Source organism: Tenrec ecaudatus, chromosome 7, assembly GCF_050624435.1.
Source record: "Tenrec ecaudatus isolate mTenEca1 chromosome 7, mTenEca1.hap1, whole genome shotgun sequence".
Taxonomy (NCBI): Eukaryota; Metazoa; Chordata; class Mammalia; order Afrosoricida; family Tenrecidae; genus Tenrec; species Tenrec ecaudatus.
In genome coordinates, this window is record NC_134536.1 from 133,498,114 (window position 1) to 133,524,064 (window position 25,951).

The following is a 25,951-nucleotide window of genomic DNA, read 5'->3' on the forward strand; positions in this document are numbered from 1 at the left end:
ACTACCCAATGGACACAACAGGCCCAGGATTTTAAAAGTCATGGGTTCTAACACCTCTCCGGAACACCAGAACTTTCAGCACATCTCTTCAATGGAATGTGCTCTATCGGTCCTGTCATGACAAGTCCCACACTCCTGACAGTGGCAAAGTCCAATAGTACGGACATTTCCTCAGTACGTGACCCTCCCCTCTCTTCCAGTGCCTGCAACCTTGCCCAGCCTAAGTTATAGCCACTTCTTGTCTCTCAAAGACCCCCCCACCCCACTTAATTCCCGATCCAATCTGTCCCCTCTTCTCTACCTGGTTGTGGGCCCACACTCTCTGCCATGGTCCTGCCAGAGTCTCATGGCTCTGGGCTCTACCTGCTCCTGGGAGTGCCCGCCAGTCATTGGGGACTTCCCTTCCCTTGACTTGATGATAAAACCCTAGCTCCCCATCCTCAGCCCCTCATTTCTTTGCCTGGACAAATCCTCCTCACTGCCCCTCGTGTGATGCTCTTCCCAAGTCCTGCCTCAGCAGAAGCCATCCCCCTGTCCTCTGCACTACCTTGGCACTTAATTTGTACACCGGTGAAGCACTTAACGAATTTTGTTAGAGTTGCTGATGTGTCTGTCTGAGCCACCTCCTTCAGGTCAGGGGTCAGGCAGCGATTCTCTCTTGGTGGCATGCTCCAGCAGAAGGCCTGGCGGACGAAGGCGGGTCAACAGTCCTTATTAAGCTACATGCCACTTCTTCAGGAATTCCCTGATGGGGAGAGAGGCTCAGAGTGGACACGCGGCTTCTGAGAACTCACCCTCCACACGTCTAGTTGATGGAAAGGAATTCCCGGGCAGAAAAAGAGTAATACGCGACCTCGGGGAGCTGTCGTCGACACACCTAAGGTTCCTGGCCCAGTCCATACGCTGTCTTCTTGGTGTGCTCACAAAACTTGCATGGTAGCGCTTTACAGTTAGAACACGCGGAGGTCATTTTTCAAATGCATGCACAGAATGAAGTAACCCAACCATGCGCAACGTCGGCTTTTAAATTATTCATTGAGGGGTTATGCAAAGAAAAACGCACAAATCATAAGGGTACACCTTGATTACTTTTCGCCAAGGAAAGACAGTCAGGTGTCCAGGATCCAGATCAAGACACAGAACATCCCTAGGCACCCAGAAGCCTTCTGTCCCAACCACTGTCCACCTACCCCAACCCCCAACAGCAAGCAGATCTTTAACAGCACAGATCTGTGTGGCTTGGTTTGTTTGTTGTTTAATACGGTTTTTTCTGTTTGGCTTCCTTCCATCACCTTCTCACTCACCGACATGGAGTTGATGCCAAACCGCTGTGACCCTAGCGGGCAGAGGAGGTCTCCCCCCGCACCCCCCCCCCCCCGTGGGTTCCTGAGGCCACACTCTACGGGAGTAGAGAGCCTCGAAACCCAATCAGCTCACTGGATGTAGCAATAGCCCATCCTACATCTATGGTGTCTGAAAGGATTACAACTACAGTTACGCGGTTCAGTTTCATCAAGAGTTACTGGAAGTAAAAACTATTTACCGTATGTATTTGTGTATACGCTGGGTTTTCCAGCACATTTTTAAATGCCGTGTTTGTGGTAAAATTAGGTGCCTTGGCTGATATCCGGGTCGGCTTATCCTCGAGTATATACGGTACACGGTCTCCTGCCATGGAGTCAATTCTGACTCTGGTGGTGTAGTGATTACAAGTTAGGCTGTGCTCTGCATGGTTGGCAGTTCAAAACCAGCAGCAGCTGCTCGGAAGGAAGTCTGTGAGTCCAGGTCTTAGTAAGGCCAAAGTCAATAAGAATGTCTAGAATTCACCAAACACTCTTTCAAAGAAAGAAAGAACAAACTTGAAAAGCAAAAGGCCCCCTGAAGGCTCACCAAATAACAACATTTACCGCCCGATCTTTAAAAAAACAAACAAAAACCAATTCTCAAATAACAATGTTTGCCACTGGACCATTAAAAAAGAAAGTCCACAGAATAGTAAGTCTAATCTTGTGATCTCTAGTAACAATTTCTGAATCCCTGGCATTTCCTCAGACATTTAAACACCAGTATGTCACACACTCATTTTAAAAAGATAAGCCTAAAACACAGTGTCATTTTGTACTCTAGTAACAATTTCTGAATACTTGGCACTGTGTTGCACATTTGAAAACTCAGGTTTAAGAGAAATGCCTTTTCCTATCTCATGTCCCCTAACCACACCCTGGTGGCTTGCCGAAGTGGGTGGGCAGATGCAGGGAAGGTTTTGCTGCAGAAACAGTATGGTATAAGCAATTTTGAAGGATTTCAGATTTAATTTGTTTTTTGCTTAGTTCATTTGTTTTTTGATTTGATTTGTAAAACATACACAGAGGGGCCGTCTGCGCCCCACGACCTCTGAACGACTACTCCGGCATTGCGCAGGCTGTTCCTCCTACCGCTTTCCTTGGTCCACGTCCCTCCTCTTCCCAGCTGCTTCTCAACGACCCACGGAGTCCAGCTTTCCCATTCTCCCGTGAGCACTTACCTTGGGGGTTAAAGAAGCCAGTCATCCAAAACACATTCGGCCGCCCTTCGAATATCCACGTGGAAAATTGGGCATTTCTTTCCAAAAGCTCAGTGAACCAGAAACCCAGTGTGGACGAATCCCAGGATACTCTTTTCCAGATCTGAGGAATGCGGGCATCATACATATTGTCCAGGGCGTCTCTCAAGTTCTGAAGGGACGCAGAGAGAAGGGGAAGTCAAAACACGCGAGGAAGAAACGCCAGTCGCAGAGGAAGCCCTCTGTGCCAGGCAGAGCCGCTCACCTCGCTCATAATGATCGTCCCTTCGATGGCCAGTTTGAGGTCACTCAGGCTGTTGCGAAGTATGGAGATGACTTTTTGCATCCTGTCAATTTCTTGTCGAAGAAAGATGTTCATGGAGTTAAGATGTCCCATCTTTAGCAAACGAGCTTTTACCTAAAACCAAGCATCCCGGGCATGAAGACACCGTTTGAAATCCCTCATCCGTCCTTTCTTTGCCAAGGGCCTCTCCTTTCCCCTCCCCCCGCCCTCCCAACTCTAGACGAAGCTCATGTTTGTCTCTACCAGCCCCCACGAACTCGAAGATGTCTCCTGCAGAACCAAATCTGACACCACATTCTCTACCTCCTGGGCTTCCAAACCCACTGTTCACCGAAAATGATTTTTGTTTCCTGCTGATTCGTCTCGGTTGGTAATTGGAGATGCGCTTAAAGAAGTTGAAATAAAATTGCACCTTTCCCCCTTTCGGATGATTAAGTACTTAGTGTCAGTTAAAGACTCGTTTGCAACGCAACCTTCATAAGAATACAGTTTGGAATATGTTCACACACACCCCCCACACACACCCCCACAATCTTCGCAGAGTCGTTATTAGAAAAGTCACAGAAAGTTAGTGCAGCCAAAATCTTTGACAGAACAGTTAACCATGAACATGATGAGCTGAAATTTCCCTCAGATCACCGCCGCCTTGGCTAGGGAGCCTAAAGCGAGCCTTGCCCAATCTCATCCAAGAAAATAGTTGCCTTTGTGGGAGAATCACCCGGCACCTGGCCATTTGTAGTGAGTGGCATATCCTTTATCGACCATTTTGAAGAGATCAATATCACAGTCCCTGGGTGGAGGGGCAATGAAATATAACACTGATTGGCAAATGAATCAATGCGTTTATAAATTTCAACTTGGTGGCATATGCCCAAGAAGAGATTGACTCCCATTACCGGCAGGAAGACAAAAAAGGATTTGAACTTTCTGTTGGCCACGATGGAGGAAGAAGTGCCAGGATAGGAGGGGTGCGGGTAGACGGATGGAATGGGAGAGAGAGAGACCAGTTCAAAGAATCACCAGGAAGCCTGTCCACTGTTGGACTCTAGTGGAGATGCTCGCCGCCCCACCTTGAGGCGGAGATGGTAGAGATGGGTGGGTCTCAGAGTCACTGGGCCACCCCCTTTCTTTTACAGAGCAGCTTTTCTGGGATGGGGAGGTTTCTGACCTACAACAAACGGACACCTCTGCTTTGCTGTAGTGAAGACATTTCTAGGAGCCCCGGTGGCGCAGTGGATTATGAGTTGGGTTGCTATCTGCTAGGTCAGCAGTTCGAAACCACCAGCCTCTCCCAGGGAGAAAGATGAGGTCTTCTACTCCCAGAAAGATGTACAGTCTTGGCAACCCACGGGGACAGCCCTACTCTGTGCTGGAGCGCAGGGATGAGTCAGGATGGACGGAATGGCAGTGAGTTGGGTTTGTATTGGGGGCGTCCTTATCATTCTAGTGGATGAGTGATGAGGGAGGGAGGGAAACACTGATTCCCAGGGAAACACAGAAGGAAAAGTAAACTGTCTGCAGGGGTCCAGCTGCCCAGGAAGTGATATCCCACTCACACTCTCGCACATGCCAGTGAAGTTCCCTAACCCAGCCCACTCACGAGGCCAACTCGCAGGTCTTCCTTCAAATTCCTCCTTCTAGAACGCAACTTTCTTTGAGTCTCAAGAGCCTCGTGTCACCTCCATCCCAAGCCCTCCTTCATCCCCCGTAAGTCATGACCACTCGGCGGAAATGTACATTTAAGGAAAAGGCAAGCTATGGAGAGACGCGCGCATCCCCAACAAGTGGGACACTGAGTCCACGTATCGTGTGGTCTATCATGTCAAGCCTAGGAGCCCTGTGATTTTTATTGTGATTAAAAAAACCTACAGAGCAATGCCCACGAGAACTGGAAGCAGGGACGCAAAGACTTACACAGCAGTGTCCACGCCTCACTGTTCACAGCAGCCACAACGTGCAAACAACCTGTCTCCATCGGCAGAGGATGGGTCAGCACGACATGGCCCGTGCATACAGCGGGCTGTGACTCAGCCATAAAGAGAGGAGGAGGCCTAACGACACGGGAGGATCTGTAAGACGTGGTTCTCAGCTAGAGAAGGGCACAGATTCCCGGACCCCATGAAATAGCTAGAGTCGACACGTGTACAGCAATCATGGCTGCCAGGGGTAGGAGGAAAGAAAATGAGAGGGTTGCTTATTCAGGGGGCACTGAATTTCTGTTAAAGGTGATGGAGAAATGAGACAGAATGATGACGGCTGCATCGTGCGTTGAGTATCCGCTTACAGTCACAGACATGGACATGTCAGAAATGCTGAGATGGCAGATGGCTTTACACACACACACACACACACACACACACACACACACACACACACACACTCAAGTACACTGACCACACTAGAAATACACACACGTTTTACTGTGCTAAATAGATAACCAACTATTTGGCACATGTGTGTAGCTTGAAACAAAATGATTTCCATTTTCATATAATATGCTAATAGCCCCAGACAATTAGCCTTGTCCCCCTTAGGGCTTCCAAAGAGAAATGACTTGAGAGAAATGCTTAGAAAAACAAAAGTATGTTCTATGCTGCCGTGTTCATTTCAACCCATGTGACCCAGTACAACTGCCTCCCGGGGATTTTCTAGGCCGCAGTCTCTCTGGGAGAACATACCAGAGCTTTCTCCCCAAAGCCATGGGGAGCATGTGAACAGAGACCCTGTCGGTTAGATGAGCACTCACTCTGTGCCAACAAGCCTCCTTTGAAAAACTTCTCAACTGCCATCGAGTTACTTCTGACTCGTAGTGACTCTACAGGACACGGTAGCACTGCCCCCGTGGGTTTCCGAGATGGCAACTCTTTACGGGAGTAGAAGGCCTCGTCTTTCTCCCTTGGAGCCACTGGTGGTTTTGAACTGCTGACTTGGCCGTTAGCAGCACAGGGCATAACCGGCTGTGCTGCCAGGGCCACTTTTAGGAAAAGCTTAGCCCCTGGGAAATGTGATTCTAGCACTGCTTTTTGAGTGTGATTATTGCTCCAGCCAAAATGATCTTTTTATGAGTAAAATTGAAAAAAAATGTTCATAGGGTTTTCTGATTGTGAATGTTTCTGGAACATTCTATGGTCTCTTCTAGAGTCAGTAGCATAATTATGTTTCATTTACAATTATATGTCATTTCCCCTCCACAGTACAAAATTCACGTACAACCACCTTTTCCTGAGCACATCTCTGTGTATAAAAATAAGGCCACTAGGCATGTGATCTTAGAATGAAAAATGGCTTTAGTACCATCTCCTCCTATATAGGAGTCAATTCATTGACATCTGTGATCCTCAGTCTCTGCTAACAGATTAAGCAACTGTGGACAGCTGAAATGATCACACAGTCTTGAAACCTACCTCCCCATAATCATGCACGATCTCATTCTGCCCCCTGAAGTCACAGAGAGGGACATGCCATCTCATTTTCACATGCCAGTTCTTACAACCTTTGAAGGCAGATATTATGGATTCAGTTGCGTCCCGGCAAACCACGTGTTATAAACCCTAACCCTTATACCTGTGGCTGGAGGAGCCTGGTGGCACGGTGGTTAAGTGCTCATTTGCCATCCAAGAGGTCGGTGGTTTGAATTCGCCACCTGCTAGGTGGGAGAACGATGTGGCCGTCTGCTTCCATAGAGATTCGCAGCCTTGGAAACCCGATGGGACAGGTCTACCATGTCCTACAGGGTCGTGACAAGCCAGAATCAACTAGATGGCACTGGGGGGTTGTTACAGACCCATTTGAGAATAGGGTTTTTTTGTTGTGTTCATTAGATAGTGTCGGTGTGGGATGTGCTTTGCGGCTAGCTCTTCTGAGGTCTAGGAGTGGATTAAGCAAGCAGAGACAGGGGAAGAGAGATGCCATGCAGCATGAACATCCCCGAGGCGCCAAGGACCGGAAGATGCAGAAAGACCCAGGGCTTCCCCTCCCCAGCCAACACTGAGAGAACACCTTCCCTTCCCCTGGAGCCAGTGCCCTGAGGACGGATGGGTAGCCTCCTAAAGTGTGAGGGGATACATTTCTGTTTGTTACGGCTACTTCTGCTAAAGCTGCAATAGATCACCCAGACAGCAGATGCCATGTCTCATCTGTCTTCTGCAGCCCACACGTGATGCCCCTTTGAAAGAGTGTAGTTACAGCATGTACCCATTAGAATAGATATCTATTTCCTTACAACAACCCACTCTACACAACGCCCATGGCTTTGAGGGCTTGGCTCTCAAATGTCCTGGTGTTCATCTACAGTCCAGGCGTCTTCAAACTATGGCCCGTGGGCCCCATGTGGCCCACCGAGGACATTTATCCGGCCCACCGGGTGTTTTTGCCCCATTTGTTTCTTTACTTCAAAATAAGATATGTGCAGTGTGCATAGGAATTTGATCATAGTTTGTTTGTTTTTTAACTATAGTCCGGCCCTCCAACGGGTCTGAGGGACAGTGAACTGGCCCCCTGTTTAAAAAGCTTAAGAACCCCTGATCTACACAATGGAAACGAAATCTATTTCAAGAGACCAAAGCACAACCAAAAAACGTACCAATAGTTGACAGCCCTCGCTGCATGCTAAATCTGGCAGAGATCATAGGTTCTAGAATCGAGCTGCTCAGTGTCCAAACTACCACTGCTTGGCTGGGATTCTGCTAAGGTTTGTCATCAGGACTAAATGACATACAACATGTATACATACCACTTAGCACAGTGCCTAGTGCAGCGGTTCTCAACCTGTGGGTCGTGACCCCTTCAAAGGTTGATTTCACAGGGGTCATCCAATTCGTAACAGTAGCAAAATGACAGTGACGAGGTAGCAAGAAAATACTGTTATGGTTGTGGGGTCACCACCACATGAGGACCTGTATGAAAGGGTCGCGGCAGGAGGAATGTGAGAATCACTGGCCTAGTGTATCACGAACATTCAAAAGTGCCACTTAAACTAAAAGAGTCAAACATCCCAAAAGACAATACCATCAAACCTATGTGACAGCCTAGAACTCTACTCTATGGGGCTTTCTTAGCTCTAATTTAACATGACAACTGTATGGAGCAAATGGGGCCGCCAGGAATCTGAATTGACTTGGCAGCACCAAGTTTGCAATTTCTTAAAAAAACTGGTTAAGTGAGGTGGCTACGAGTCTGACTTAGACTCGAGGGCATCCAACAAAACCAACCATCTTCTGGAAGCAGATCCCCCCAGGTCTTTCTTGTACAAAACCACTGGAAAGTTTCCAACCAGCAACCTTTAGGTTCGAAGTCAAGGTCAAGCCATCGGCCCCATATTCATGTCTGAGTAAGTGTGGGGCTTAGAAGGCTTCAGATTGCTGCGTATAAACAGCACTCACACCAACTGCTGTACACAGGGTCGCTCTGGGTCAGAGCTGACTCGATGACAATTAGCAACAGCAATTGCTCACAGGCGCCCTGGTGGCATAGTGACTATGTGCTGGACTACTACCCGAAAGGTCAGCAGTTTGAAACTGCCAGCCTCTCTGTGGGAGAAAGATGAGGCTTTCTACTCCCTGAAAACGAGGCTTTCTACTCCTGTAAAAAGTGACAGTCTCAGCTATGTCAACTTGATGGCAGTGAGGTTGGCTTGGGGGTTTTATTGTTGTGGGTTTTTTTTTTTTTGCCTTTCAATTATTTTACTCTAATCCAGTGGTTCTCAACCTTCCCAATGCCACAACCTTTTAATGCAGTTTCCCATGTGGTGGTGACCCCCAATTATAAAATTATTTTCATTGCTACTTCATCACTGTCATTTTGCTACTGTGATGAATCGGGCGACCCCTGTGAAAGGGTCGTTTGACCCCCAAAGGGGCCGCGACCTACAAGTTGAGAAGCGTTGCTCTAATCAATCGCTTCCCAAAGTAATTAAAATCAGTTGAGTTAACAAGCCGTCTACTTATGGTTAAAACAATTGAGTAGCCTCAAGACTGCCAATTCACTGAAAGTTTCTGCATTTATTTTTAGCATAGCTTAACGCAGAGTAGAAAAGCTGGTATGTATTTGGGTTCGTCTGCGAGCTCTTATTGACTTAATGAACTTGTGAAGGGATTCTTTAAAGGAAAGATAGAAAATTGTTGCAGAAAATCGTGTTTTCTAGCGTGGAAGGACGAGACGAGGAGGCTCCACACACAGGTCAGAGATGTCATCCTCCACATCCTCAACAACAGGTAGGCAAGTCATCCTTCACGGTACGGAGGCTTATATGTAAAGCATATAAGTAAATGATATGATTTGTATTTCAGGTACCCAGCCAGGTCCAGGGTCTCCATGGCCCACGCAGCAGGGTCCCAAGTCTACCAGAAGAGCTGCATGGTGCCTGGCAACCATGACCCATCCTTTTGGTCAAAAATGCAAATGCAGACTTCTGATGAAGAGTGGGAATGTGCGAACCATACTTTGAAAGTCTCCAGGGAAGCTAGATGTCTGGAGTCGCCAAAGCTGGATGAACCCTGAAACTATGGTCCTGAGCTTTGCCTGCTGTGAGAAGTCTATGAGTTGGGTAATCTATGGGCCCCCAGGTAGCAAGTATCTTCTTCCATGTATAGTCTGGTATGTACACTGGGCCATAATTACACCTGAATTAGGTTAGGGCAGCCTTCTTCTTTTATAGTCCAAGAGTGAAACCTGACTTAAGCCCACCCAAAGGCTCTGGTGAAGCTGGCCCATCAACAGTGAGGAAGAGGGACTGGGACAAAGAGAGAACAGCTCCTAGAGCTCAGGGATGCTCAGACTTTTTAAACACTGTCCCTCAGACCTGTTGGAGGGCCGGACTATAGGTAAAAAAACAAAACAAACTATGAACAAATTTCTATGCACACTGCACATATCTCATTTTGAAGTAAAAGAACAAACGGGCAAAACCACCCGGTGGGCCAGGTAAATATCCTTGGCGGGCCACATGTGGCCCGCGGGCCGTAGTTTGAGGATGCCTGCGCTAGCCAGCCAGAGAGCACAGCCTTGTCTTCTTACATGAAGGAGAAAGCCAAGTTTGAGGACTTCCAACCGATCTAGAATGTTCATCATGATGGAAGGTTCTGTTAGATAAGCAGCACTCAAAGTGTGGTCTGGACCCCTGGGGATCCCCAAGTCTTTTGCTCAAGGAACCCACAAGTTTCTGACTTTGGAGAGTTATACAACTCTCCCACGCTCATGACAGTGCATGGGGACTCTTCCCGAGGCGACAGGACACGTGACCACACAACACATTGTCACCAGGCGAATCCACCTGTCTGTAGTGAAGCCACCCACCACGGTTGTCAGGGGGACTCGGACGCATGGAGACCTTATATGGAGCTTGCAAGGCTGTAGAGCTTTACTGGGCAGGAGGCTCCATCTTTCTCCCCAAGGCACCGTTGGAGGGCTTGAACTACCTGCGCTGCAGTCCAATGTGGTTTCACAAGAGTTTCAGCAGAGCTCCTTCCTGTGAAGCCAGACCTTAAACGAGATTTCCCAAATGTAGGCTGCTCTTCTCACTGAATTCTTTTGTCTTCAAAAACGCCTTTTAAATATATATATGCTGTATATGCTAATGCACAGTGGGTTTGTTACCACTCTTTTGAAATAAATTAATGAGTTTTTAAAAAATTTCTCACAGTATGCTCATCGAATACAGTAAATGTCAATAGATATCACTCACAAGGTTTACTGTTTGAGATCTTCAATTATTTGTCAAGGGTCCCTGGGACCAACACATTGAGGGGAAAAAGCTGGTTTTGATTGATGACCAAACACCACGGAGGCTGAAAAGTCGAACATGACTGCATCTGTACTAGGGAACGGATTAGCGCGACAAGCTTCCTTTCCCATGACCTGGGTGGAGAGGGCTGAGAGAAGGGAAAGTGTGGCAAACGGAAGACAAAAACAGAAGCTATGTTTAAGGGATGGAGAGAGCAGGCTTAGGAATGAGAGCTGCAGGCTTAGGAATGAGAGCTGCGGAAGAGGTTTCTAGCCCAGACGGTGAAAAGCCAAGGGCGGTCCTGAGACAGAGGAGTCCAGAGATGGGAGAAACCCAAACCAAACCCTCTGCCATCCAGGCTTCGGCCGCATAGCAACCCCATGGGCTAGGGGAGAACGGGCCCTGTGGTAAGTCATTAACAGGAGTAGAACGTCTCATTGTTCTCCCTTGGATCCACTTGGTGGTTTTGAACTGAGGGTCTTGTGGTTAGCATCCCAATGTGTAACCCGCTAGGCCACCAGGGCTCCTCAAGATGAGAGCAGGGCACAGAACCGGTGATGGGAAGAGCAAGGGGATGAGGAGAGGCGTCAGGTAAAGTCGGGAAACAAGAGAAGAACACGTGCAGCCAGGGGACAATTCAGCGCCCTGTCACCGGGCCTCCCTTAGGGGCCATTGAAATTTGTTCTAGTTTTTAATACGTTCTGCTTTCTTTTCGATTGAGATTGCCATCAGTTTTACTTGGCAATTGTTGTTAGGTTTTGTCTTTCACACCTTTTCTGTACGTGAAATGCTGGATAGATACATCTGCAGACAATAACTGGATGAGGTGTTCCTTGGGGGTAGGGCAGGGGAGGTGGGGACAGAGGGGATGGGGAACTAATCACTGTGAGTACAAGAATGAAGAAAGTGGTCTTACACTGAGAGTGGTGATGATCGTACAACTCTTCTGGGTGCGACTAAACGATGGAGTCGTATGATATGAGAACGATAAACCAATAAGACCCTTGGAGGTTGGGGTGTAGAGGTTGGAAAGGAATTGTGGAGAAGAGGGAGCCCACTGCCGTAGGACGGCTCCCCGCTTTGTGGAACCAAAGATCTACGCAGAGAACTGGTCCAGCTGACCTCGTGAGGAATGTAATCAGGAGGCAGTTTGCTCAGCATATCTTCGGATAATCGGTAAACAATCGCTTCCCGAGTCTCTCCCACTCCGCCTCCACTTTCTTTGGGCTGGATGTTGGTGATCGTTTCAAGCACATCAGACGCAGTGTTACTCTGGTACCTGGGAGCACAAAAAACAGGCGACTGTTCACAACAGGACAGGGAAAAGCACCCTCAGAAACAGTCCCCAACGCTGAAATGAAACAGGCAGGACTGCTGAAACCAAAACCGCCCTGCGGCGTGATCACACAGAAATGGAAAAGCCAGAGATTCATCCTACTGACTCCACAAGCATCCTTGGCAGGATGAGTCTGGGCTTGAAGGTCTGATTGGGAAGTCCTTCCTTGTGTTGTCCTGTAGGTGCCCCCGAGTCGGTTCTGACCCAAAGCAGCCCTACGCCCAACACAATGAAACACTGCCCGGTCCTGTGCCACCCTCACCAGCATCCCTGTCTACACCTGAGCCCATTGTTGCAGCCTCTGCGTCAATCCATTTCATGGAGGGCGCTCCTCCGTTCCCACTGGCCTCCACTTTACCAGGCAGGATGTCCTTCCCCCATTCGCTTTCTGGGGTAGACCAGGTGTTCTGGGGAACACAGACTTAAAGACGCTGCCCCTGAGTGGATGCGTAGACTAGTGTTTCTCTGGGTCACTGTGTCAGATGCGATTTATACTAGAAGACCAAAGAATGTCTCACAAGTTGTATGTAAGCTGAGACCTGAGCAGGTTGTCCAGGTCAAAATGGGGTGGGAATCTAAGGAAGGCGTACTGTTAAGAGGTAAGACCTCAGGGTGGGATGGATTTCCGTGCGTGTAAGAAAGAGAGACAAGATCCGTAAGACTGGAGCCAATGGGCTAGGAGAAAAGACGAGGATGGAGACAAAGCGAAGGGCCAGAGCCTGCAGTGTCTTATGGGCCACCTGAAGATCCGGGGCATTATCTTGAAGGCATTGGGAAGCCTTGAAGATGTCCAAAGAAGAGGTGTTGACATGATCGGGTTTATTTATTTTTTCTTTTCTGAACTCCTAATCTGCCTCTCCAGTAAATATCACAAACTTTGATTTTGGGAGTCATTGTTTCGTGTGTAAATTTGGTCTCTCATCCAAATGCCGGTCACATTCCTGTTTACTTCCATATGTGTTAGAGGGAAATCTAAAAAACATTTAAACAGCTTCAAAACAGTGTTTTGTTTCTCTGTTATATCTCTTTGGATACAAAATATGTTTTTGTCATTTCGAATATACATCAACATTTCCAAGTGCATAACTACTTCCAATTCAGCAATTTTACATCTAAGAGAGCATTCTAAAGAAAAAATCAGACACGAACATAGGTGAATTGTTATTATTGTTAGGTGCCTTTTAGTTGGTTCTGACTCATAGCAACCGTAGGTGCAAGCGAATAAAACACTGCCTGCTTCTACACCCTCCTCCCAATGTTCTTCTGTTCGAGCCCATCGATGCAGCCACGGTGTCAATCGACCTCAGCGAGGGCATTCCTGTGTCTCACTGTCCCTCTGCTTTACCAAGCATGATGTCCTTCCCCACGGACTGGTCTCTTCTGACGAAATGTCCAAAGTACATGAGACAGTCTCACCATCCTTGCCTCTAAAGTGCATTCTGCCTGGACTTCCTCCAAGACAGGTTCAGTTGTTCTGTAGGCCGTCCATGAGCCTTTCAGTATTGTCAGCCCCGTAATTTAATGCACTGATTCTCCCTGTCTTCCTTATTCAATGTCCAACTCAAAGGGACATCTTCTCTTTTCAACACTTTAAAGAGGTCTTGTGCAGCAGATTTACCCAATGCAGTGTGTCGTTTGATCTCTTGCCTTCTGCTTCCACAAGCATTGAGTGTGAATCCAAGGAAGACAAAAAATCCTCGAGAACTTCCACTATTTCTCCGTTTATCATGATGTTACCTGTTGGTCCAGTTGTGAGGATTTGGGTTTGTGTACATTGAGTTGTAATCCTTATGGAAGGCTGCCATCCTGATCTTTACCAGCAAGTATGTGAGAATAGGGTGCCATGGTTACCATGAACAATCCTCCTGAAAACAACTAAGAATGCTGAGTAAGATGTAGAGAACATTATTTTAGCTACTTTACCGAACTGGCAATAGACTGAGGAATCATTGAAGGCAGACACATATAGAGTGAAAGTTGTCATGCAGAGAGACAAGCCAGATTTTATCTTCTGCTGGTCCCTGGGTTTCTGCTTCGATAATGCATAAACCACAATGAGGGATGAAGTAAACCCTCTCACCCAAGGTTCAAAGCCCAATAGGGAACTGCTTCTATACAAAACTGTGACTCCAGCAGGGTTGAACTTGAGTGTGAGGGTGAACTTGAAATGACCCACCACCAGAAGACGACAAACAGCACATGCTCTACCTAGCTGGGTGGAGATAAGACTCTCTTCTGAGAATTCTTGGTTCATCAGGTTTGTGACACTAATCACCTGTATTATTTGAAAAGCCTCAAACCACGAATTTATTTCAAAGTAGTTCCAGGAAGCCCCAGGTGGCGCCTGCTAAAATCAAACACAAATCTACCCTAGAACAACAACCTTTCAACCCAGCTCTCAACTGATCCCAGCAGTTGATCTCAAGTAGAGCGGAGCTTCCCTTCGAAAGTGACAAAAATCAAGAAGAAACAAGGCGTCATGTCATGAGCATGAGCCAGCGCCCACAACGGGAATTGGGCCCAGAACTGCAGTGCATTTCCCTCTATGTTTTGAGAAGTGTGTTTTAATCAGGATGTAGAGTAAAAATAAAGGTAATTGAAAATATGCATAGAAGAGACTAAACCATTCATAGCACAGTTGAAAAAGGACAAATAGAATTCTTAAAATAACTAAACTGAAACTTTAAAACTATTCATTTTCTACGGCTGTTGTAGCAAATTAGCACAAACCCTGCTCTTCACGTACAGGGAGATGATCTTGCAGTCCTGTAGGTGCCCAGTCTAACATGGTTTCACTGGAAATCAAGGACTCTGCAGGCATGGGCTCCGTCCTGCAAGTTCTAGCAGAGCATCTATTTCTTTTCTTGTTTGGGGTATTTCAGAATTCAGTTCGCCATGATTTTAAGACTGGGCTTTCTGTTTCCTTGTGGCCAGTCAATAAGGACCAATCCCAGCTTCTAGAGAGACCTGCATTCTTGGTTCCTAGCCCCCTTCCAATATCTTCAAAGTCAGCCACAGGACCCTCTCATGTTTTGAATCGCTTCTCCTTCTTCCATCTCATCTCTCCAAAAAACCCTTTTGCCTCCCTCTTCCAGTATTAAGAGCGCACACGATTAGACTGGGTACACTTGGATAATCCAGAACCATCCCCCCACCTTAGTCATTATTTGCCAGTTCCTTTGCCATGTAAGGTAATATGAGGGGACTTCAAAACTTTGTAGAAAAAAGTAATCCACTATCTTCTAAATCCACTGTGATCGGTTGATTGTGCCAACGAGGCCAATAGGAACATGTGGGTGGAGTTTGATTAGGTTGCACCTTGATTGGATGGTGACAGAGAGAAATGAAGATGGCCAGCATCCCATATCTATCTTGCTCCCTGGTAATCAGACCAGCATGCTGCTGCTTTAGTTAGCTATCTGCCCCAACCTGTGTACTACACTACCTGTAGGCCAAGCCAACCCATGCATCGTGTTGCTAGAGCTTAAGGCTCCTTTAAAACTTGTTTCACCAGCCTGAAGGTGCATACATTGCTTGAGCTTGAGGCAGGTGGATCCTGTTGTCCTGCATCAATTGAGTTCAAGGTCATATAGATTGAGTTCAAGGTCACATCGTTGTCTGCTTCACTAAGCTCCCATGTTATTGACTGTTGCTGACTCACCCTGCTGTCTACTGCCTGCCGACAGACCTGTCTGGCTTGCCTGAGGGAAGACGCAGCTGTCTATTTCTCTGACCTTCCTTCAGCAGCCCATGTGAATTGAAATATACTTCCAGTATATTTCCTATTTCATGAAAATGTGCTGAACTGAGCCCTCTGTACTGCTGTGTGGACTAATTAGCTGTTACATTCCTTCTCGTTGTATAAACCTATATGTATGTATGTGTATGTATATATATATATATATATATATATATATATATATATATATATATATATATATATAAATCATAAGTGTCCTGGTTTTGTTTCTCTAGGTAACCCTGCCTAATACCTACACCTTTCCCACAAATGCCTTAATACTCCCTCATAATTTACAGCCTCCAAGGAATAGGATACAGGCTTATTTAGGGGTCTGTTTTGCTACCTACCACAAGAGCTAATGATGTGATAAACAACAGATTAGATACAGGCAAAGAGAGAATCAGAAAACTGGAAAATAGACCTTAAGGCTGTATGCAGGCATCTCAGAGAGACAAATAAATGAAAATATGAAAGAGAGGCTAAAGACATTTGAACCCAAGTGATAAATTTTAACATACATTTAAACAAAAAGAGGGAAAATTAAAAAGTGGTAATAAGTGATAAAATAATCACTGAGACATTTTTCTGGGATTGATGGAAGACACAGAGCCTCAAGTTGAGGAAACTCAATGACTACCTAATATGAGAAGTAAATACAAACATCTATGCGGAGACATCATAGTGAGAATGTACAACACTAAAGACAAAGAGATTATCATAAAAGCAGCCAGAAAGGAAAAGTAAGATTATAAGGAAATAATAATTCGACTGACAATTTGACGGTCAATTGTTCAGCAACAGGGTAGAAGAAATGAGGAAAATGCTTTAAATGATAGAATAAAATGACTGTCACTATAGAATTGTATGCCCAGCAAAAATATCTTTCACGAGTATGTGCAAGACATGAACCGGCAGCCTGCCCCCTGTTCTGCAGACTTGGGTTTGTCAGCAACCTGCAAGCACATGAGCCAGGAGAAGCCTCCAGCCTGATGCCTCACCCATGGATTTGAGACTTGTCGATCTTCACAAATGCATGTGTCATTTCCTTGAAATAAGTCTCTTTCATTTATACTTGTGTATATATGTGTGCATGTGTGTATCACATTGGTTTTGTTCCTCTTGAGAATTCAGCCTAAGACAGGGATAAGTCACAGTAATAAAGGTTGTCGGTTCGTTGAGCTACATTTTACTAATCCCTCCCCTGTGCACTCCACTAGAAGGGCCACCTCTGATTTTTCTTTACAGCATGTGGAAAAAGAGAACCACACCCTCTCCTCTCTCTCCTGCCTAGGTGTGAATTAAACTACCTTTTGAGGAAATTATCTAACTGGCAGAATCTGAAAGGACTAGTGCTAAGTTATCCTTTTTTTTTCTTCTTGTTTTGCTTTTGAACAAGTTCACATACGTTTGGTGGGAAGAGTGGGAATCCTGTTCAACCAGCTTTTGATTTCGTTGAGGAAACCAGCTGCAGAGGGAAGAAGATGCTTCTGCCTTTGGCAGTTTTATCTGATTTTGAGTGGCCAGAGTTCAGCACCTGCACTCAAAACATGCATAGCCTAACAACTGCATCCTTTCCAAAAGTCGTGCCTCAGGGGCATGGGTCAGCCACTGCTTTGTAGGCTAGACTTATAGGCAGACCCCCCAGTAGGTGAGTACTAGTGTCAGACAATGTGTATAAGGCCTGCCAGATTTGGGATAAAAATTCTGCATTATCGTCAAACAAAGGAATTTTACAACAAGGGCCTGTAGGATAAAAGCCGATGCTGAATATGTGAAATGTGACTTTCTATCATCTATTTTTTTTCCAACCATATTGTTTTTATGAGCAACCTCTGTTTGGAAATTGAGGCTTCAGAATACCCCCAAAGACACATGTTTAAAAAGTTGAATGATGAGGGTATTAAATACGGAGAACAGGAAAAGAAAACAAAATGACACAAAAGTAATTTTAAAATTTCCTAATTTTGAAGTACAGTACTGTCCTGGTCTTTATAAGCCATAAAAAAAGATAAGAAAGATCCTATGAAAATAGTTGATGGGGCAACAATTTGAAGTGATCAAAGATCAAACGTTAAGGATGCACATGGTATTATATTTTCACAAATGTAAATTTATATGCAATTCATATAACTTCCTGGTCTCAGTCTAGCACTAGCTACCAAGCCAAAATGAAATCAAACACCCTGCTAGCAAGCTGATGCCCACTCATAGTGACCTTACGGACAGGGCAGCACTGCTTCTGTGAGTTTCTGAGACGAACTTTTTACGGGGACTAGAAAGCCTTCTCTTTCTCCAGAGGAGTAACTGGTGGTTTTGAACTTCTGACCTTGTGGTGAGCAGCCACTTGTAACCACTGACTACACCATCAGGGCCCCTACAGCATAAGGTAGATTAAAGATAAAATGTCTGAACAAGTCACCATCATGGACATCTTATAAAGACCTGGGAAATATAAGGCACGTCTAAAAACACCAGTTGCCCTCCAGCTGATTCCCACTCATGGGGATTCCATTTGCATCCCAGTAGATCTGTGCTCCATAAGATTTTCGATGACTCCTTTCCTTGCCAGTCAATTGCCAAGCCTTTCCTCCAAACATGCCCTTGGGTGGACTCCGGCTATCAGCCTTTCGATCAGCAGCTGGGCTTTTAACCATTTGCCTGACCCAGCAAATCTAGTTAACATTAAATCGCTGACTTTATAATGAACCCCATATCCATATTTCCATTGGCTCCTAGAACTGCCTTTTAAATCAAAACAAACCCCAAACCTAACACATTATTTGAATTCTCTCTCATCCGGCATCTGGACTGTTCCTTATCCTGTTTCCTTTAACAGCATCAATATATTCAACCAGGTGCCCAACCTGGAATCTGCTAGCTTGGGTGGGCATCTACTCTAGATGAGCGTTTTGGCAAAGATTGTTGGCTTTTCGTTCAATCTGGATCCTGCATCTGGCCCGTTACCATCCGACTTCCATCTCTTTGCACTTGGAGCGCTACGCTGGTCTCAGGATTTATTAGCCTCTGCAGCTGGTGAGTCAGCAGTCTGGCCCGGGGAGCTCAAGTTTGTCAGGCCCTGAAGGCACATGAGTCAAGAGAAGCCTCCAGCCTTGATGTTGGAGGCACACACTTGGGACTTGCCAATTTCTACAAACACCTAAGCCATTCCCTCGAGAGAATTCTTATCTCTGTGTTTATAAACGCATATAGTTTCTCTAAAAAAGAAAGGAAAACAGAACCTTGGTGCTTCATCCTCGATGCTATTTCCCGGCCCTCCCTGGTTTCCAAGACGCATTTCCAAGTCATTTCGAACTTCCACCCTCTCATCACCCCTACTGCCACACTGCTTCAGAACAGTTGTAAATTCTTGGGCATGATGGCCCCAAACTTCAAAAGCCAGACTGCGTTTGTCCTCAGCCCCACATCTCGCCTGCTAGTCCCGCACACCATGCTGGGGGCACAATGGACTTTCTTCGTGGGAACATCCCACACACTTTGCCATCTCCATGCCCCTGCTCAGCTCGTTCCTTTGTATACACACTCCAATCCCTGCCCTGATGCTGACTGCTCATGAGTCTCCTCTTTCTCTGCACACTCCCTGTCACTCACGGTGCCGTGGTGACGTCCTCTCTGCCTGCACGGGCCTTAGGGCACAACTCCGTTGGAATTTGTTGCTGCCTTGCTCTTATATGAGCGCTGTCAAGGTGATTCCAACCTAGGGTGTGGTAGTTACACGTCAACTTGAGGATACTAAGACGGAAGGGGCGGAGCCTAGCCCACCAATCAGGTCACAGCCTGATGATGCCTCCTTGTGGGTGTGACCTCCTCTTGAGGAGTCTGGGAACTTCCCCTCTTTCCCTCTGGAGGAAGGCCGCACTCTCTCTCTGCTTCATCTTCCTGTGGAGGAGCCAAGTAAAGACCCTCGCCAGCACAGAGATGCCTCCACTGCCACTGGATCCATAAGACTTTTCACCCACCAGCCTGTGATCTTCCTGCATTCGGCATCGTTGCATGTGCTACGTGAGTGTGAAGAGAATTTAAGGACTAGTATTGGACATAAGGGCTAATATTGGGGCTTATGAACTCCATCTGACTGACTGGGATGCTTTCTCAATATACAATTGCTCTTTGATATAAAACTCTCTCTTCCACATAGATGAGTGTCCCTGGATTTGTTTCTCTAGTCAACCTGGCCTAAGACATCGGGTGACCCCAGGGGTGTCAGAATAGAGCTTGGCTCCATGGGGTTTTTAATGACAGACTTTTTGCAAGTCCATTACCATTGCCTTTTTCTTCTGAGGTGCAATCACATCAGCCATTTGCATGACCCAGGAGCTTTTGTTCTTGGGTTGTCATTGCTTTGACTCAATGACCAAAGAAGAAAGCATCACCCCAGTCCCACACCATCCTCATTGCTATGTTTGAGCCCGTGGGTGCAGCCCCTGTGCCCATCTAGCTTGTTGAGGGTCTGCTCCCTCTTTGCTGACCCTCTCCTCTGCCAAACAAGACGTCCTTCTCCAGAGACGGGTCCCTCCTGATAACATGGCCAGAAAGTGCACAGGAAGGCTTGCTGTCCTTGTTTCTAAGGAGTGTCCTGGCACTAAAGAGCCTTCTTCTAAGGTAGCTTTGTTTGTTCTTCTGGCAGTCTGTGTCAGAAGATAGTCAATATATCTAGTCAATCTAGTCAATATATTTATTTAGTCAATAAATATAGTCAATATAGTTTTCCTGATTCACTGTGCACCATTCACACGCAAGACTATTGAAAGTGCCATGGTACCCCTTAGACTCCAAAGTGACATCTTTGTTTTTAACCCTTTAATAAAGTCTTAGGTTGCAGATTTGCTCCATGCATCAGTTGATTGCTTGGCTAATGCTTCCATGAGCACCGACTGTGGACCCAAGTAAAAGGGGATCCTTGACAATGCCATTTTGTCTCCAGTTTTGTGATGTTGGTTCTTGGCCCAGTTGCAAGGAATCTTTGTTCTCTTTACATTGAAGAGCACTCCATTACAAAGGCTGCATTCTTTGATCTTCATCAGAAAATGCTTCTTCTGTCTTTTCAGCCAGCAAATTGCTGTCACCTGCATAGCGCAGGTTGTTAGTAAGTCTACCTCAACTCCTTCGTCAGGTAGTCCAACTTCTCGGTGTATTTTCTCAGCACACAGACTGAGTAAGTATGGTGAAGGGATGTAGCGCGAATGCACACCTTTCCAGATGGCATGCCATGCGGGTCCCCTTGGCTGTGTTTGAATGACTGCCTCTGGGTCTATGAAGAGGTTCCACAGGAGTGCAATGAGATGCTCGGGAATTCCTCATCTTTGAGAAGTGTGCTATGATCCCAACAGTTGAACACATTTGCATAGTCGATAAAACACAGGCAAACATCTTGCTGGTATTCTCTGCTTTCAGCCAAGATCCATCTGATGTCAGTAATGATATCCGAGGTAGTTAGTTTATTATACCAACCTGTCCAATAAACACATGTGGGGTTAATTGAAGGGTGGAGGGGAAAATGACTCTGTGAGCCTCGCCTTTTGAGTTCTCGGGTCTCTTGCACTGTCATGGTTGGGCCAGGGTGCAGCTTAGCAGGTCCCTGCTTCAGCTGGCAAGGCTTACTTCCTGCAAGGCATCCCCAAGGAGAAGCCATATGGCCCTACCCCGATGCAGCCCTGGGTGCTGGAGCAGCCATATGGAGACACCTGCCAGTGCTGAGATGCTTACACATTCACCGATTCGGCTTTCCTCCTGCAGGCAGCATCATAGTGTGTGTTTCGTGAGATGGAGGAGGACTTTGTGGATTGGTGTTGGCCATATGGGTTTATGTTGGACTTGTGGGCTTGGGCAGCACTGGGTTGGGATGTTTTCTTGATGTGCATGTAACCTTTATATAAAACTCTCTCTTATACATGTGGATATGTTTCTCTACAGTACCCAGACTCACACAATATCCCTCGTTCCATGTCTTCCTCTGAATTTCTTCATTCTTATACGCACTGCCATCGAGTTGACACCAACTCACAGAGACCCTACAGGACAGGGTAGAACTGCCCCTAGGCATTTCCGAGACTAAACTCATCACAGGAGTAGAAAGCCTCATCTTTCTCCCACAGAGTGGCTGGTGGTTTAGAACTGCTGACCTAGCACTCCGCATATTCTGATTTCAGAGTTTACCACACTGTATTACATAAAGACTTACTGTTTCCCTGCTAGAAAAGACCCTCCAAGGGCAAGCATTAAGTACCGCCCATCTCTGTGTCCCCAAGTTGCCCACAGAGCAAGTGCTCCATAAATACTTGTTTGTTGAATTCAGGCCAACTGGCTTGACTTTTATTAAACTTCACACATAAAGGAGAGCAGTTCTCCAATATTTAAGGGGCATGAAAATTTAATTCTTTGTTCCTTCTTAAGGTAAAAGTACAGTATATTATCATTACTATTTTTTCTATTTCCTGGCACCGTTCCACCTACAATGAGAAGCATCTACATAAATTCATATGCTCTTCAAAGCACAGGAGTATCATAGAGCGAAAATTTGAGGCTGCAGGAAAATAGTCTCTGTTGTCTTGTTATTTTATCAACACAGATCTTTAAAGGTTGGGAGAGGGGGAAAAAACGAAACCAACCAACCCCAAACAGTGATTTTCCATTCATACTAAGAAAATGAGAATTCATTCTTCCTACTTGCTCTAGCTACAAATTGAACAGAGGAGAGGTGCTTCACCCGGGCTTCCCAGGTGCTCTTCTCACCTCATCTCCAGAGAAAGCCCCCTTTGGAAAGGTGCACTGCACCCAGGCTGGGCACCAGGAGTGCACCCACGTCCTTGCAGGCATGGCAACCCGGTTCTCTGCAGGCTTGGGGCTCTGGTCAGCTCACCAGTGCTCAGGAGGAAGCCAATGGGCAGGTGGCCACTGCTAAATCTCTCCCGACAAATCACTTTCCTGGTGGATAAGTTATTTATTTTTTAGAAACATGTCTTCAAGACACAGATGGAGGAGAGATTAAGCCCTGAAAGGATGAGCCACTTCAACGTTCTGAGCCAGCCCCTACCACATTCATCACTAGGCACGGGATGACATCCCTCAGTAGTCCAGAGCAGTGCAACCACCACTTCTTCTTCCACAGGGTGATTGTTGTGCTTGCAAAGATATGAACGGGAGAAGCCTAGTGAACCAGTGACTGTGGAGAAATGGAGACTATGTGCCTCAGAAGCCCAAGGGTTTTCAGGAAAACCGCCCCTATATATGTGATGTGAGATGAAGAATGAGAACTAGAATAGCCCATGAGTTTGGGGTCCCAAGTTATTTCCAGATGAAAATTTCTGTCTAGGATGAATAAGGGAGGAGCTCATATTGACCTTGGAGGCTGGTGGTTGTGGGAAGCCGTCTAGGTCAATTCCAAGGGTTGGTTAGTAGTATTGGGTTCATGGATATGAATAAATGCAAAACAACAGAACAAGGAGAATTATCTGTAAAATGAACAATTAACTATCTAATGAGCTATCAGTGCACTGCAATAACTAAATGAGCCTAGATTTATATATATTTTTGCACATGAATTCTCAATGAGCATAAATTGCAGAAAAAAAGCCCAAATGCTGAAACTCAAAATAATGTCAACTAATACTAAAAGAACACATTTAAATTTGCCCTGCATAGACATGAATATAAAAGTTATAATAAGGCATTTTATGAATTTCAGAAGTTAGAACAATATGCATAACCGCTAATGAGAGAAAGAGTGAAAATAAATAACTTTTTGGCATCGAGACAGTTGAATTCGCAGTCCTTGGTACCTTATAAATCTAGATAATGAAATGTGGATAAAGTATGCATTGTTATGGTTCCTGTCACCAAGGTATCTAAGCTCTGGGGAGAGATTTTACTTCTTTTAAAGCATTGATCTGATTTGATTTTGTCCTTCTGCCTCAAGGATCATGCATTCTGAAGCAAGGACCAAGAAGAGAGATGGATGGATGGTCCTTCCCCCCAAGGTTTCTCCTCTCTCAAAGTCATGGTTGCTAACTTTGAGTACGGATTCTGAAAACAAAACCAAACAGGGGTTGCCAATGGCACAAACAGTCGAATACATGAATAGGCATTCTCCCCTGGGGACACTCACACCACTGTGGATGGTGTGTCTCAGAGAGTCCATCTCTTGCGTCACAACTGTTATCTCTGCGCGCACACACACACACAAACACACACACACACACACGTGCATTTGCCTTTCTAGCCTTCATCTGCAACCCATGTCTCTCACTGTTGTCAAGAGACAACCCAACCTGTTGCCCAAACTCAACCCGCCCCACACGACTCGGTCACTCTCCCTTGAGCACATTCCTCTTTCTGGCTCCTTCCTCATTCTGAATTCTAGACCCCAGAGGCCACAAGCAGCAGTTCTCAACCTGTGGGTTGCGACCCCTTTGGGGGTCAGATGACCCTTTCACAGGGGTCCACAGTCTCCATGATGGTCTATGAGTCAGCCTCAGGGGCCCTAGATAAGACTGGAGAGATAGGCCTGGTTTGTATTTTATTCAAAGTACAGGGGGAGACCCCTGAGAAGGAAGAGAGTTGGGGCATCAGGGATTCCGTTTAGGGCATTTCAAGGTTGTTGTTGTCAATTGCTGTTGAGTTAGCTCTGACCCATAAAAACCTCATGCGCTACCGAGTTGAGCTTCTCCATAGGATAGTCTTGACTGGGATATCAATGGAGCTGGATTGCCAGGGATTTTCTTCCCCCAGTGGATGAGTTTGAACCACTCACCTGTAGGTTAACAGTCTAGTACAAATCATTTGCACCATGTCGGGACCTTATTTTTAATCTCGATGTTTTTTATTAAGTTGGTAAAAGTTAGACGCTACCATAGTGGTTCCATGGGACAGAGTACAACTGCTTCGCAGGGTTTTCTGGGCTGTCATTTATGTGGACATTGATGCCCAGGTCTCCCTACCTTTGGGTGAGTTCAAATGGCCATCCTTAACAGTGCTGACCTAGCAGTAAGGGGCCCTTAGAATTTAAGGTTGAGTTGCTTGAAATATGTCCAGTGGAGCTATCACATAGAAACTGCATAACATGGCTGTGGAGGACTAGACGATGCATATTTGGAACAGAGAGGCTCTTCAGAGAATGGGAACTGACAAGCTCCGTTCGGGAGAGAGAGAAATGACTCTTCAAAGACACTTGAGTGTGAATGGGACAGGTCGAAGAGTGGGACAGATCCAAATGGTAGTCGGTGGAGCAGCATGTGGGTTAAGGGAGACCTATTTAAAGCATGGGAGACACTAGATCACCCTTTCTCAGGACAGCACCTTGAAGAATGACCTATGAAAGTCATGCTTTGCAGCGCTTTATGATCGGCGATGCATTTCGTGACTTTGCCACAACAGGCGCTTGCTGTTGCTGGCTGAGGCCTGAACAAACCGACCCAACAGCAGAGACCTTTCTGAGCAGAGGCCCTGGCTTTCCTGGTATGAACTGTGCCGTGCCAATGGCAAGTTCCTCCTTCCTGCTTCTCAGCTGCGTCTCTGATCAGTGTTGGCACACCAGAGTAAAGTGGGTGAAGGAAACATCTGCCTGGTAGATTAGTGTCCCCGTGAGAGCAAGAGCATATTCCGTTAGGGGAATTAGAAGGCCCAGAGTGGCTTCACACTGGTAGCAAATTTGTTTCAGACCAAGGTCCAAGAGCTGGTGTTACGCTCATGCTTCCATAACGCGTTGATTGGATGGACTAGGCTCGGTCAAGTATAAGCAAAACGCTATTTAATTTTCCCCCAACATGGCTCCTTTAAGACCAGCTCAGCCAAGCAGTTAAAGACTCTCTGGGCAAATAAATATGAAAGCAGAGGTGAACCCTTGAAAAATTACGATTTACAAACATTTGCTCCATTAGAGAGATAAGGAGAACAGTAACATAGAAATAGCACCCACTTTTGAAAACACTGGACCCCGATGGGTCCACAGGGCAGTTCTAAGAAATCTTTACACAGCCAATGTGAAGTAAATTATCCTGCAGCAATAAAAAATAATCATAAAGCAAAGATACCATTGATTACAAGTACAATTAATAGAGAGACCACACATAACAAAATTGCTAGGCTAATCTCACTTATGAATATGGATACCAAAAAAAATAACACTCCCCTAAAGCCATATTAACAACACAATACATCAAAACTAATTGCAATTAATTCCAGGAATTCGTGAAAGATTCAAATTAGGAAATCCATTAATACAACAAAAAATGTTCAGCTATTTTGGGAGAAATTATATGATTATCTCCATAGGTGTTGAATGGTCTTTTCAT

General features: G+C 46.0%; 1 protein-coding gene across 1 annotated transcript in view; it reads right to left on the reverse strand.

The window, feature by feature from the left end:
* The window catches only part of DNAH8 (dynein axonemal heavy chain 8), a 358,510-nt gene that overhangs the window by 17,558 nt on the left and 315,001 nt on the right, over positions 1-25,951 (reverse strand). Inside the window, exons 88-90 of the mRNA XM_075554113.1 lie at positions 11,689-11,845; positions 2,808-2,960; positions 2,525-2,714 (exon numbers count right to left, since the gene is read on the reverse strand). Of these exons, the coding sequence (XP_075410228.1) occupies positions 2,525-2,714; positions 2,808-2,960; positions 11,689-11,845 (500 nt within the window). The remainder of the gene's footprint in view (positions 1-2,524; positions 2,715-2,807; positions 2,961-11,688; positions 11,846-25,951) is intronic.